The sequence below is a fragment of the Hemicordylus capensis genome, chromosome 7, assembly GCF_027244095.1.
Source record: "Hemicordylus capensis ecotype Gifberg chromosome 7, rHemCap1.1.pri, whole genome shotgun sequence".
NCBI lineage: Eukaryota > Metazoa > Chordata > Lepidosauria > Squamata > Cordylidae > Hemicordylus > Hemicordylus capensis.
This window is the reverse complement of record NC_069663.1, coordinates 32112858-32125148: the sequence shown is the minus strand read 5'-3', so window position 1 is coordinate 32125148 and position 12291 is coordinate 32112858. Positions and strand designations below refer to the sequence as shown.

The 12291-nt window shown below is 51.5% G+C and overlaps 1 protein-coding gene across 30 annotated transcripts in view; it reads left to right on the top strand.

Moving 5' to 3' along the window:
• MACF1 (microtubule actin crosslinking factor 1) overlaps window positions 1-12291 on the top strand; it is a 362956-nt gene that overhangs the window by 137467 nt on the left and 213198 nt on the right. For 7 of the 30 annotated variants that reach the window (XM_053267978.1, XM_053267983.1, XM_053267980.1 and 4 more), the window contains exon 1: window positions 6787-8076. The exons of 17 other annotated variants lie outside the window; for them this stretch is intronic. In XM_053267978.1, coding sequence (XP_053123953.1) covers window positions 6931-8076 — 1146 coding nt within the window. In that variant the 5' untranslated portion in view covers window positions 6787-6930. Of the gene's footprint in view, window positions 1-6786; window positions 8077-12291 lie in introns of those variants that run through there. 6 more of the 30 variants (XM_053267985.1, XM_053267984.1, XM_053267982.1 and 3 more) reach the window with 2 other exon arrangements.

The window sequence follows — 12291 nt, the reverse complement described above, 5'->3', positions numbered from 1 at the left end:
GATAGGAACCTGAATTAGTTTTTCCTGTAAAGGGGGGGGGCATGTTTCAGCAATGACTGGATGAATGGCAACCACATGCCATTGGTCCCCTAGTTTTATTGTGGCAGAGACCCTCTTTCGGCTGCTAGTCATGGAGTGGAAAAGTCTTTAGGGATATATTGACTTCCTCTTGGTACAAAAAGAATCACATTGCACGCCAAGAGAGAGGACATCGAGGCAAGGAATTAAGAGACAAGACAAATGTGTGTGAGTCTCCCTAGAATCAGGTCAACTAACACATTTTAAACCAGGAAGCAGCCTTCCTGGAGACAGACAGTTTGGAAGTGCCCGTGACTGATCATCGGACTGGAGCTGGAAGCTGCCAGAGGCTGTTCTTGGTGAGCAAAAGGACCAGCCTGAGATGAGTCAGGTCTTGTCTTTATTTATGTTGAGCACATGTGTATACTGCCCCAAATGATGGGTCGCTTGCTTGCTGTGTAACCTGGTCTTCCAGGGCTTTTAAATTGTTTTGAACGTTTTAACTGTTAACTGTTTTAACTATTAACTGTTTTAACTGTTCTTTTGTGGTGTTTTATAGTCTCTGTTTTTAATTGTTTTGTTTTTAATCATAAACTGCCCTGAGCCATTTTTGGAAGGGTGGTATAGAAATCAAATAAATAAATTAAAACAAATAGATGAAAACAAAATCAAAACATTAAAATAATGACGGATTCAGAAAGATCCTTAGAGAGCCAGTGTCCCCCAGCCTGTCCAATCCAGAGACTGCAGATGGGCAGCAGGGGCCTAGCTACAATTGAGCGAAAGGGTTCAAAGAACACGGGCCGCCAGCTCCTGAGGGCCCTCCAGCTCCATCCCTCCCTATTATCTTGATTATCTCCCTCAGTCTGTGGGGCTGCCAGAGAGAGGGATGAACATGGGCCCCCTCTTTCCTAGCTACACCCCTGATGGGCAGCAAGGATTTTATGCTGATGCTGGAGCATACCTAGCCCTGAATCACTCATAGGTGAAGTCCCAGCCTTGGGTTTAAGTCTCTGACCCACGAGAACTGGCTGTAGGGGGAGAACCAAACACCCACCCCCACCCCCAGCCCCCAAGATTGGGTGGGAAAGTTCCTTTTGGCACAGCCTGGGAGTTATTCGCACTTGGCTTGATGCTGCGGGGTAAATGTTGAGTGAAGCCACTTCGAATCACGCTCGCGGCATTGAGGGAAGGAGCCCCTCCCCTCTGCTCTCGGGTTTTGTTTTGGTGCAAGTTCACATGGCATGCCTCCATGTTTTCCTTTTGGCCAATGGAGGCGGGGTGGGGGTGGAGATTTCTAAAGAGAGTATCCCTCTTATCATGCTAATGATTCTATGATTCTACGTCAGTGGCTCTCCCTATTTGCTCCAGCATTTTCAGAAAAAATAGCTTAAAACCAGCATTTTTAAAAACCCGGAAATACACAGAGATAAGCTCGAATTCTCAAGACAAAGCAGTGAAGTACGCCAAAAGGGACTTCGGGGTGCATTTGGCCGGTGTGTGAATGCACAAACACTCTTCCGAAGGAGATTTGGGGTGACGGCCCTGTCTGTAAAGCCTCCTGGTAATGCATGATGCTCTGCTGAAGCTCAGCAAGTCTGTGTCGGCTCATTCCTGGACGAGGAGCAGCCAGTTATACTGCCTTGAGTTCCGTGATGGAAGAGAGGTGGGGTTTGATGGCTGATCAGGCCAGAGGGGCCCCCTGGTAACATCGAGTAAAAGATGGTGCGTTGCATGATGATGTCACACTCGGTTCCCCTGCCCTCTTCATGCCCACCCCCACAACAAGTGGCAGCCAGAGAAGTGGATCGGGAATCGGTTGCCCGTCCCTGGGGAGACTAATGTCTTCTGTTCTTGGCATTGGCCGCTGCACAGCCCTCCTCTCATCCTCCAGTGGGAACCTTGGCTTGGAAGCCTTTTGCTTCAGTATTTTGTGCTCGGAAACCCAACTACGAATCCCACAAATCCCACGGCTGGTGGTGGTGTCCTTTCCCATACATGTGAGGCTCTTCCCTGTATGCGGGCACTAGGTGGCACTGCCGCATTGAGCAAGAAGGGGAGGGAAGGGATGAGGGGTGTGACTGCAGAGCTGGTCTTGTGGTAGCAAGCATTACTGGCTGCCTTTGCTAAGCAGGGTCCACCCTGGTTGCATATGAATGGGAGACCACATGTGTGAGCGCTGTAAGATATTCCCCTTTGGGGATGGGGCCTCTCTGGCAAGAGCTGCCGGTCTGTGAAGTAAACGGTGCTGAGCTACATGGACCAAGGGTCTGACTCGGTATATGGCAGCTTCCTGTGTTCCTCTTTGGGGCTGGTGCTGCTTCACTGGATTGAGTTGAGGAAGCCGCTATCCCTGCAGGGGAGCTTGACCAGACCTTCAGCACTCCTGGCTGGGCAGCTCTCCTGGGGTTCAGATTGCTGCTCTTCAGGCTGAATCTGTCCCCCTCCATCTGGAATTAAGGGGGATTTCTTCTGGCAATGCAGCTCTGTCGTTAACCCCTTGAATCGCATTGCCTCCTTGTATGCAGGGTCCAATTTTTGCCCTGTCACAGTCTCAGTTCCCCTAATCTGCCTCTGCATCTTGCATATTCTTGGCCAGAAGGATAAAATGTGTCTCGAAAATGTGAAAGCCCAGAAATCGAGAGTTTGGCTTCAGTACCACCTCCCAGATGAAAAATGAATTTGTTCTCCAAAAACAATATTCAGAGAAGAGCATCTCTGACCATTTCACCTTTGTAGAAAAACGGTTGCCAAAGAGAGTCAGGTGTTTCTATTGTGCTTCTTTTAGTGTTGCGCAAATGTTTGTGAAACTTGCTTTTTCTGTGAAAGTTGCTCGTCTGGGGCTTGAAAACGGTAACAGAAAAAATCCCACCTCCGCGCTGTCTTTGTGCATTTTTGGCTGTTAGCAGTAGGGTCCCCCAGATTGGCTGCTGCTTTGGGGCTGTAAAAAGGGGGGCAGAGGTAGCTCATCCCAAAGAGCTGGGCTGACACTCCCTGTCTTGCCTGGCCTCACTTCACTGACCCATTTCTTGCTCACCAGAGTGGTACGAAGACCTTTGCCCCACCCCAACTCTGGATTCACAGGGTTACATGTAACTGGTTGGGGCAAAATGGGGACCAGTGGTCCCTCTAATTCTTTTCATCTGTGTGCGGAATGAGTTTTGTTCTGGGCAGCAGTATCAAGGCAGTGCACACGCACATGTGTTCAGAGGGGGACTTCCTGATTCAGGCTGAGCGGGATCTAAATTGAACTGAGCGGACATCCAAAAATGTGTGAGCACATGCATGTGTGCACACCTTAGAGGGAACGGTGATGGGGACCCCCTTCAAGAGGAACCTCTGGATGCATTGAAAAGTAAGGCAATAGGTGAGGTATTGAAGTACAAAGCCAGTGGACCATATGGGAGCATGCATCCCAAGGGGGAAGAGAGTCAGGAATACGTGTTTTTTTAAAAATGTAACCTCTATAACCTAATGTGAAATTTTGTTTGACGATGTTATGGAATGCATAAACTGTATACAGAAAACCAGAATCACCACTAGGCTGTTGGTTTTGTCATTTCAATGCACGGGCACTCGTGCATGCACACACGCCATGCAGGCAAGCAATGCCCACATTTTCTCCTAAGTGGTCCATTTTGTGCAACTGGAGCATTGGCTGAATTGCCTTAGCTATAAGGGTACGTTCCCCCTAATTCTTGCTCCCTTTAGCAAGGAAGTGCAAAATAATGGCAGAAGAGGTGGGTAGGTGTGACAGTAGCAGTTTGTCCTAACAAGCCAGGGGTTACCAAAGGAGGCGCAGCTGCCTCTGCTTCCTGGCATTGCTGCTTAGGTTGCTCCTCTCTCTCTCTCGCCACACTACCTGCAGGCTGACCACTCGTCACGTAGAGCTGCACAGTGAACTGCTCTCAGGAAGGGCTGGAGAGAGAGGAGCAATCCAAGTTGCCTCCTTTGCACCCCCCTCTGCCTGGGTTCCTTACGATGGGCTGCTACTGGTGTGTTATGGGGGATGTTCATGAACCTATTCCCCTGTTTGGGTTCAGCATTAGTTTCCTTTCCTTTCCATTCCTCTCCTCTCCATCCCAATTTCCAGTGATCACCAGCCTGGAGGAGGAAGAGTGTCTCTGAGGATGTGCAAAGTGTTTTTCCTGTGCCACTGTGCCTGCAGCCAGCCCACACAGCTCTGGGATTGGGGGGCAGGGCCATTAGGCCAGGAGGCATCTGCCAAGAAGGCTCGAGGCCCAGAATGTCTCTTCAGAAACAAAATGATGATGCACTCAAAGGGAACAGGTTGTGCCTTTTTAATATGTGTGCTTAGCAGCCCTGGTTGCTCAAGAGAGTGCTCGGAACAAATGCTATTTCAGGAAGCCTCAAGCACCTACCTGGCTTGCTCAGTCAGAATGTTTCCTGCTGAGTGGTCTGTGCAGCTCGCTGTTTCCCAGCTAGGAGGGATTCTCTTCCTTCTTCTGCATTTGAGTTCCCACTCCTGAGACCCCCCTTGCTGTGGGTCAGAGACTTGGGAGAGGAGGGTTCTCAATGGCCCCTTACCCTGAAGATCTGCATTTCTGGGTTGGACTGGTGGAGCGAATGAGCGAAGCAGCCGCAGGAGAGAGGGCATGCCCTCATCCACCTCCTGCTTGTGGGCTTCCCGGAGGTGTCTGGTGGGCCACTGCAGGAAACAGGATGCTGGACAAGATGGGCCTTGGGCCTGATCCAGTGGGGCTGTTCCAATGGGTTGGTTTAAGGGTGGGCTTATGTGTGTGTGTGTGTGTGTGTGTGTGTGTGTGTGTGTTTGCAGGGGACTCCTGCTATGAGACTACCTTAAGTGGTGCAGCGGGGAAATGCTTGACTAACTAACAGAAGGTTGCCAGTTCAAATCCCCGCTGGTACCTATATCAGGCAGCAGCCATATAGGAAGATGCTGAAAGGCATCATCTCATACTGCGAGGGAGGAGGCAATGGTCAACCCCTCCTGTATTCTACCCAAGACAACCACAGGGCTCTGTGGGCGCCCGGAGTCGAAATTGACTTGACGGCACACTTTACCTTTACCTGTTGTGAGAAGCCTGCCTTCTATATGGCCCCAGAAGTGGCATTTGAATACGAATATGACAAATATTTATTTACTGCTTTTCAACAGAAGTTCCTAAAGCGGTTTACATAGGAATGAATGAATGAATGAATGAATGATGGCTCCCTGTCCCCAAAGGGCTCTCAATCTAAAAAAGAAACACCAGACAGCCACCAGCAACAGCCGCTGGTGGGCTGCTGTGCCGGGTTTGGCAGGGTAGACCAGTCCCTAATGGGCTCGCCTCACCTCTTTCCATTTGGTGCCCACAGAAGAAAATGGAAAGAGCTTGAAAAGGTGGGCAGGCTTTGTCTCTCTCAAGCCAGACAGAGCCAGGCGTGCGAGGCCTCCTTCCTCCTTCCCTGGGCGTGTTGCTTCCCGCTCCCCAGTGGTTAATTTCTAAAGCAATAGACACTGCAGTTCAAGCCCCTGGAAGCTGTTCTTTCTAATCCCAGTTCTGCTGGGGTGTGTGTGTGTGCGTTTGCTGCACATGAGATTAAGGCCCAGAGGGACGGACACTCTCACTGCTGGGGCCAGCATGGCAGATGGAAAGAGGTTCAGGGGCTGGTGATATTATCTGGTTCAGATTCAAGCCCTGAGAGCCGGTCCCAAGTAAACTGGGGGGGAAATGAGATTTCTCTCCTTGAAAATGATGATTATTCCAAGGCTCAAGAAGCGGGAGCTGCTGACCAGCAAGTTGGATTCAGAGAAGAAAGCCCCTTGCCTGAAGGTTTTCAGCCTTTCAAGCCGAGGTCTGCTTTTGAAACTGTTTTTGTGGCTCAGATTGAATCTAGCCCCCCGCCCCCCGTCGCTGTTCTCGTAACTCACAGTTCCTCGGGCGGAGGCTGTGTGTGTAAAAGCTGTGCATGTCTGAGTAGCTGCCTCCGTTACCCGCTCGCTCTGGGGGCCTCTCTTCCCTTATCAGTGCTTCTGGGGTTCAGCCGGTTCCTTTTGGGAACCCTGGGTCCCCTCCAAGCCCTCTGCTTTCATCTTCTTGATTGACGGTGACTGCTAGAGACTGTGTCCTCCTCCTCCTCCTCCTTGTGAGTTTCAGGGCTGCTTCTGCTCCTGTCAATGCCTCGAGACCAGCATCAAGTATTGAGGTGCAATGGGGCACGAGAGACCCTCCTCCACCCCCAGCCAGCTTTGCGAAGGTTTCTCTTCCCAGACACTTGGATTGCCGTAGCCCAAACTCCTCCGTTCTGTGTTGAATGCAGCAGCACTGGGCATTTTCTGTTGGTAGGCACAGTGCGTCTGTCTCCTCCCTGGTTTTCTTATTTTTCATTTTTCTCTTCCCCCACCCCATTTAATAAGCTTACCTTCACTCAGCACCTCTGTTGTGGGGTGTGTGTGTTAGGGGGGAAAAAAAACTTTCCTCCCTGATTTCCATCTCTCTGTCTTGGCGCCACACCCCTCCTCGGCAGCATCTTCCCTCCTTCCCTCCCTCCCTCCCAGCCTCTGTCTGGCTCCCTGCTTTCTGTTTGCCTTACGGAGGGTAGCACTCCCATTACCTCATATTTGGAGAGCGAGCGCTGCAGCCAATCCGGTCTCCGTCTGCTTTTAGGTCAAGTGATTTCTGAACTGCAGTGAGATGCTTTGAATGTGTCTTCCTCCGGCTCTCAGCCTTGTAAGATGGCTGTCTGAAAACAGCAGCAGCTCAGAGGAGAGTCTCGGGGTGTGTGTGTGTGTGTGTGCGTGCATAGGAACAAGAGTGCCTGCAGTCGTGTGTGTGTGTGTGTGTTTTGAAAATGTGCATCTAATCTGATGAAGCGGCGGTCGGGATTTCTCCGGGAGCCCAGTGCCAGCTTCGCTGCATTGTTGCTGGTGTCTTGTGCACCAGGGCGATGGGGAATACACTGGGCTGTGTCAAGGAGCCGAAGGAGCAAGCCGGGGAAGCCAGCAATGCTCCCTTCTCCCCCAAAAGGAAAGCCCGGTTCAAACGGAAGAGGAGGGGGAAGAAGAGGATGGTGCCAAAGGAGGGTGACCTGGTGGCAGCAGAAGCCCCCAAGGGGGCTGAGGAGGTGGAGGAGATGGCGGCGGCGGCGGCAGCAGCAGCACTGAAGAAGTTCCGCGCGGGTCCCTTGCAGGAGGAAGGAGAGGACCTTGCCGAGAACTCCCACCCAAGCACTGCCTCCCATGGGGAGGCTCGTCCCTCTTGGGAGCTGGAGGGTCTGGACCAAGGGCACGTTGTGCAGGTGAGGGAGCGGTTCCAAGGCCAACTTGAGAAAGCTCACCTGGTGACGGAAGAGCCGTCCTCTGGGTCCAGCGTCCCTGGGGGCCTTCTAGAAGAGGGCACCATGGTCATCGCTCGCCTGCTAGACAACCCGGCGGAGCAGAACCGGGACAAGGTGGCTAGCCGGCTGGTGGCCTTCCAGAGGCCTGGCTCCGGCAACAGCCGCGCCATCCTGGTGCCGTTGCAAAGGGCGCCTGGAGCTGAAGAAGCAGCCAGGGAATGTGAGGAAGGCACCGTGGTGGTCTGCCGGTCATGGGAGCAGCCGCCGCTGGAGACGCCGGCCACGGTGCTGGAAGAGACCCCGGCAGGCTGGAACAGTGAGGAGGGCGACGGGAGTCTCTCGAGCGCCACGTGGGGTGTGGAGAAAGGCACCGTCTCGGAGCTGTCCACGCCATCGCCAATGGCCGACCAGACGGAAACGCCAGTCCCAGGTGGGAAGGCTCCGCGGCTGCCCTGTTCACAGGAGCCCCCCGTGGGGAAGTGGGGGGAGAGCGCCTGGGCGAAGCTGCCGGCCTCGCAAAGCAAGTCCTCCTTCAGTGGGTCAACCTCCAGCACCCTCCGGTGCTCCTCAGGATATGGGAGCGACACGGCCCACCAGCAGGCCAAGGCTTCTGGGGCAGGCAGGCACTCTGGGCCCCTCTACGAAGACTGCCCAGCAGCCTCTGTGGGAGCAGATGGCCCCAAAGGGAGGACAAAGAGAGCCCCGGAGAAGCGGCATCCTGCAGAAGAAGAAGAAGAAGAAGAAGAAGAAGAAGGGGTCAGTGCCAGTCGCTTTTTTCTCCTCCTCTGGGGGGCCGGTGGGGAGAGCTCAGGGCTGCTGGGTGTGGCCGACTTAACTCTGGAAGGGAAAGTGTGGGGCTTAGAGCTGGCCCCGAAGCCTCGCCCTCTGACCTGGGCAGCCCCACACCATCCTTCCGGCTTGTAGAGAAGTGAGTTGCCTCTGGCAGGTTAGAACTGCTCCCCGTGACCAAGCAGGGACGCCACTTGGGAGAATCCCACACCCTGCGCAGCCACCGTGTGTGACAGTCAGGCTGCAGGCTTGTAACTGTGGAGTTGGCTGCTTTCCACGAGTGCCCCCATTCCGGATGCCTGGGAAGGGGCCGGAGGAGCTCCGTGGTGTGGTGCCTGCTTTGCACGCAGAAGGCCCCGGGTTCAGTCCCTGGTGGCATCTCCAGGTAGGGCTGGGAAGAGACCCTTCTCTGTCGGAAGCGGTGGAGAGCAGCTGCCAGCCAGAGCAGACACTACTGGGCTGGATGGACCAGTGGGTGGACCATGGCAGCTCTCTGTGTTCATATGCTGTAGAGACGCCACAGTTGCTCAGAAGCTCTCTGCTTTAGTTCGACTTGCCGTGGAAGAGACAACTGGGGGGTCCCAGGCGTCAAAGGGCTCATCCCCTTTCCCAGATGTTCAGAGACTTGTTGCAGTGCTCCAGGCTGCCAGCCAGTGTGTCTGGCTCTTCCACTTGGGTGTCTGTTCTCCCCCCACCGCCCGCCAGTCCTTTCTAGGACTCTGTAGGTGTCCTGCATTGTTCTGAAAGGTGCTGTGTCTCAAGTTTGTCTGGAAGCGCCGCTTTCAGATGCAACGTGGTGGGAAATGCACTCTGCATATGCTCAGTGGTAGTCCTGCCTTTGTGGCTGAGCCTTGGTGCTCAAAGCAGGCTCCAGAGTGGAAAGGGAGATCGGGGTCATTTGCCAGCAGCTCCCTTGTGTGTGTTCCTGCTTTTAAAACAAACTATCTATTCCTGGCCTGCAATCTTGTGATGGCAAAGCCGGGAAGGACGTGACCTCGCCTGATCTGCTGCTTGAGAGCCACAGAGATATGGGCAAAGGTTTTTTGCTTGTGGATCAGGCAAGGACTACCTTTTCTTTAGCCGGAGAAGCCACAAGTCCCAGGGTTGGAGCTGCTGGTCCCCTCGGTCCAGGCTTGTTCTCCGACACGTGTGCGCATGCATGTACTCCGGGGAACGCCCCCCTGCGCCAGTTCGGCAGTGTGCATTGAGCTGTCAAAAGTCTGCACTCTGCAGGACCTGCTCATTTTAAATGGTGTGCATTTGGGGGTGGGCAGAGAGGTGTGTCGCCGGGCATCGTGGGCAAGGACTCTGCTGATGGGGCAGCCCAGCTCCAGAACTGCAGCAAGAGTTGGCCCAGCCACTTTGGTGTGTGCCTTTTGACAAGGATGTTGCTGGAAACAAAAAATAGGTCATCTCTCTTGCTAGATGTCTCTCTGGAATTTAAATTTAAGAAGCTTCCTTGCAAGCCGGGGGTTGCTGGCTGATGCTGTGTGACGGGGTCAGAGAGGGCAGGAGGTTCCCAAGTTACCTTGTACGCAGGAGTCCTCCGCAATTACGACTACGATGGATATTTGTAGAATGCTTTTCTTTAAAGCCAGAGGTCCCAGGAACCAAGAGCACCTTGAATTTCAACCCCTATATATTTTTAAATTTTAGTTTGTTTTTATCTTTTTTTAATGTATTTTACATGTTTTATATTATAGATTATGTTTTAATTCTGTAAATTTGGTATTAGGTGGTATATAAATTCAATCAATCAATCAGACGGTATAGAAAGATGATAACTGATTAAATAAGTTGGGAAAAAACATTCACTTCAATTCCAAAATATTGGTGCGGGGGTGTGGGGAGACTGTGGTTAGTTCGTAATGAGGAAAAGGCACCCTTGCAACTGCTCAAAGGCTCTGCTTTCTGCCCGTAATTCCTATGTTCTAGGCTTGCATTCTAGTATTGCAGAGCTGAGCTTTCTCTCCAGTGATGGGCTGCCACATTTTGGTGAATAGTCTATGCCCTTTCTGCTCCCATCACTGACCCTATGGAGAGATCAAGGAGTGCAATTCAGTGGGGGGGGGCTGCTTGTTTGCTTTGCTGGAGTGTGAAATGATATGTTGGTGTCAGAGAGTCAACCCATGAAAAATGTGGGTTTAGTCCCAGGTCAGGGTATTTTTGCTCCCTCTTTCTGTTCTGGAATGAGAAGAGCTGGTCTTGTGGTAGCAATCATGAATTCTCCCCTTTGCTAAGCAGGGTCCACCCTGGTTGCATTTGAATGGGAAGCTGCATGTGAGCACTTTAAGAAATTATCCTGAAGGGATGGGGCCACTCTGGAGAGCATGTCCCAGGTTCCCTCCCTGGCAGCATCTCCAAGAAAGGGCTGAGAGAGACTCCTGCCTGCAACCTTGGAGAAGCCGCTGCCAGTCTGTGTACACAATACTGAGCTGGATGGACCAATGGTCTGACTCGGTATATGGCAGCTTCCTATGTTCCTATGAGTTTTGGTCTGGGTGGCAGTATCAAGGTAGTGTGTGTGCATATGCATTCAGAGTGGGGCCTTCTGCTCTTCCAGAGCGGCTCCATCCCCTGAGGAAAATATCTTACAGTGCTTATTCTTCTAGTCTCCCATTCATATGCAACCAGCTAAGCAGGGTCCACCCTGGTTGCATATGAATGGGAGACTAGAAGTGTGTGAGCACTGCAAGATATTCCCCTCAGGGGATGGAGCCACTCTGGGAAGAGCATCTAGGTTCCCAGTTCCCTCCCTGGCAGCAGCATCTCCAAGATAGGGCTGAGAGAGATTCCTGCCTGCAGCCTTGGAGAAGCCGCTGCCAGTCTGTGCAGACAGTACTGAGCTAGATGGACAATGGTCTGACTCGGTACATGGCAGCTTCCTATGTTGCTAACCTGAGCAGGATTGAACATTTGCATGTGCATGTGCACGCCTTAGAGTGAACACTGTTCCCAAAGGTGGGTCCCCGAATGCTGTTGGACTACAATTCCTGTCAACCTCAGCCAAAATGACCCCTGGCCATTGTGGCTGGGAATAATTGGGAGTTGTAGTCCAACAGCATCAGGAGACGCACAGTTGGGAATTTTTCAAGCACCAGCTTGAAACAGTGTTTTATTAAGTGTTTCAGACCCATTTGCATGTCATGCTCTGGAGTCATTGACAAGCACAATATAGAAGTATGAAATGTAAAAAATAAACCTACCTTTCACATGTCTCATCATATTCACTAAATAGAATGTTAACGCTTCCAGACATATACAACTCTAACTTGGAATGTAACTGTGTAATGAAAACAATGGCAGCTTTTAAAAAACATGAACAAATTGTGCAATTGAAATATGAAGCCTACAGTTACAAGCTGAGTGTCTGATTACCGGACCGCATATTTTAAACCACTTTTTGTGTTCAGGGCTGGCTTCTCAAACTTGGGTCTCCAGGTGTTGTGGACTTCAACTCAATTCAGTGATGGGAGCTGCAGTCCAGCATCATCTGGGGACCCAAGTTTGAGAACCTTGGTTTTAGGGGCTTGGTTCCAGTTCCGCTTCCCTGAGATTTTCAGCTTAGGTTCCCTTCTGACTCACAAAACAAAACAAAACAAAGCAAAAAAACAACCACCACCCTTGGAATTGTTCTTGGTCATATGTAGAGAGGGGTGGTATATGAGAGAGAACTTGAAACCTGGGCTAAGAAAATTTGAATTCTGCAGCCTAAATAAATGACACAAAGGTTTGTTTGGATTCAGGTTCAGTTCTCTGCTTGGTGGGGAGTCATCATCCCAGCCTCCCACCCCACTGCTAGTGCCAGGTGTTCTGAGGAGAACAGCAAAGATAATAGCAAATGATTTGGGGAGGCTTTGGCACAAGAGAAGAAGGCAAGAGCACGGCAATGGGTACGGTTGGTTTAGAGAAAAGAAGATTAAGCGAGGAACATAATAGCAGTCTTATTTGGGGGAAAGGCAGCTGTAAAAGGGATGGAGAGCAGCTGTTTCCCTGGGCCTTCCTTGGCCAAGGGGTGGTCAGGAACCCACTTGCTTATTTTCAGCACATTTATCCTGCCTTCCTGATAGGAGTGTGCACAAATCAAAATCTGCAATTCGATTCACGCGCAAATCAAATTGCAGACCCCCAAATTGATTTGTTGAAAATTATTTATTTATTATTTAATTTATATACTGCCTA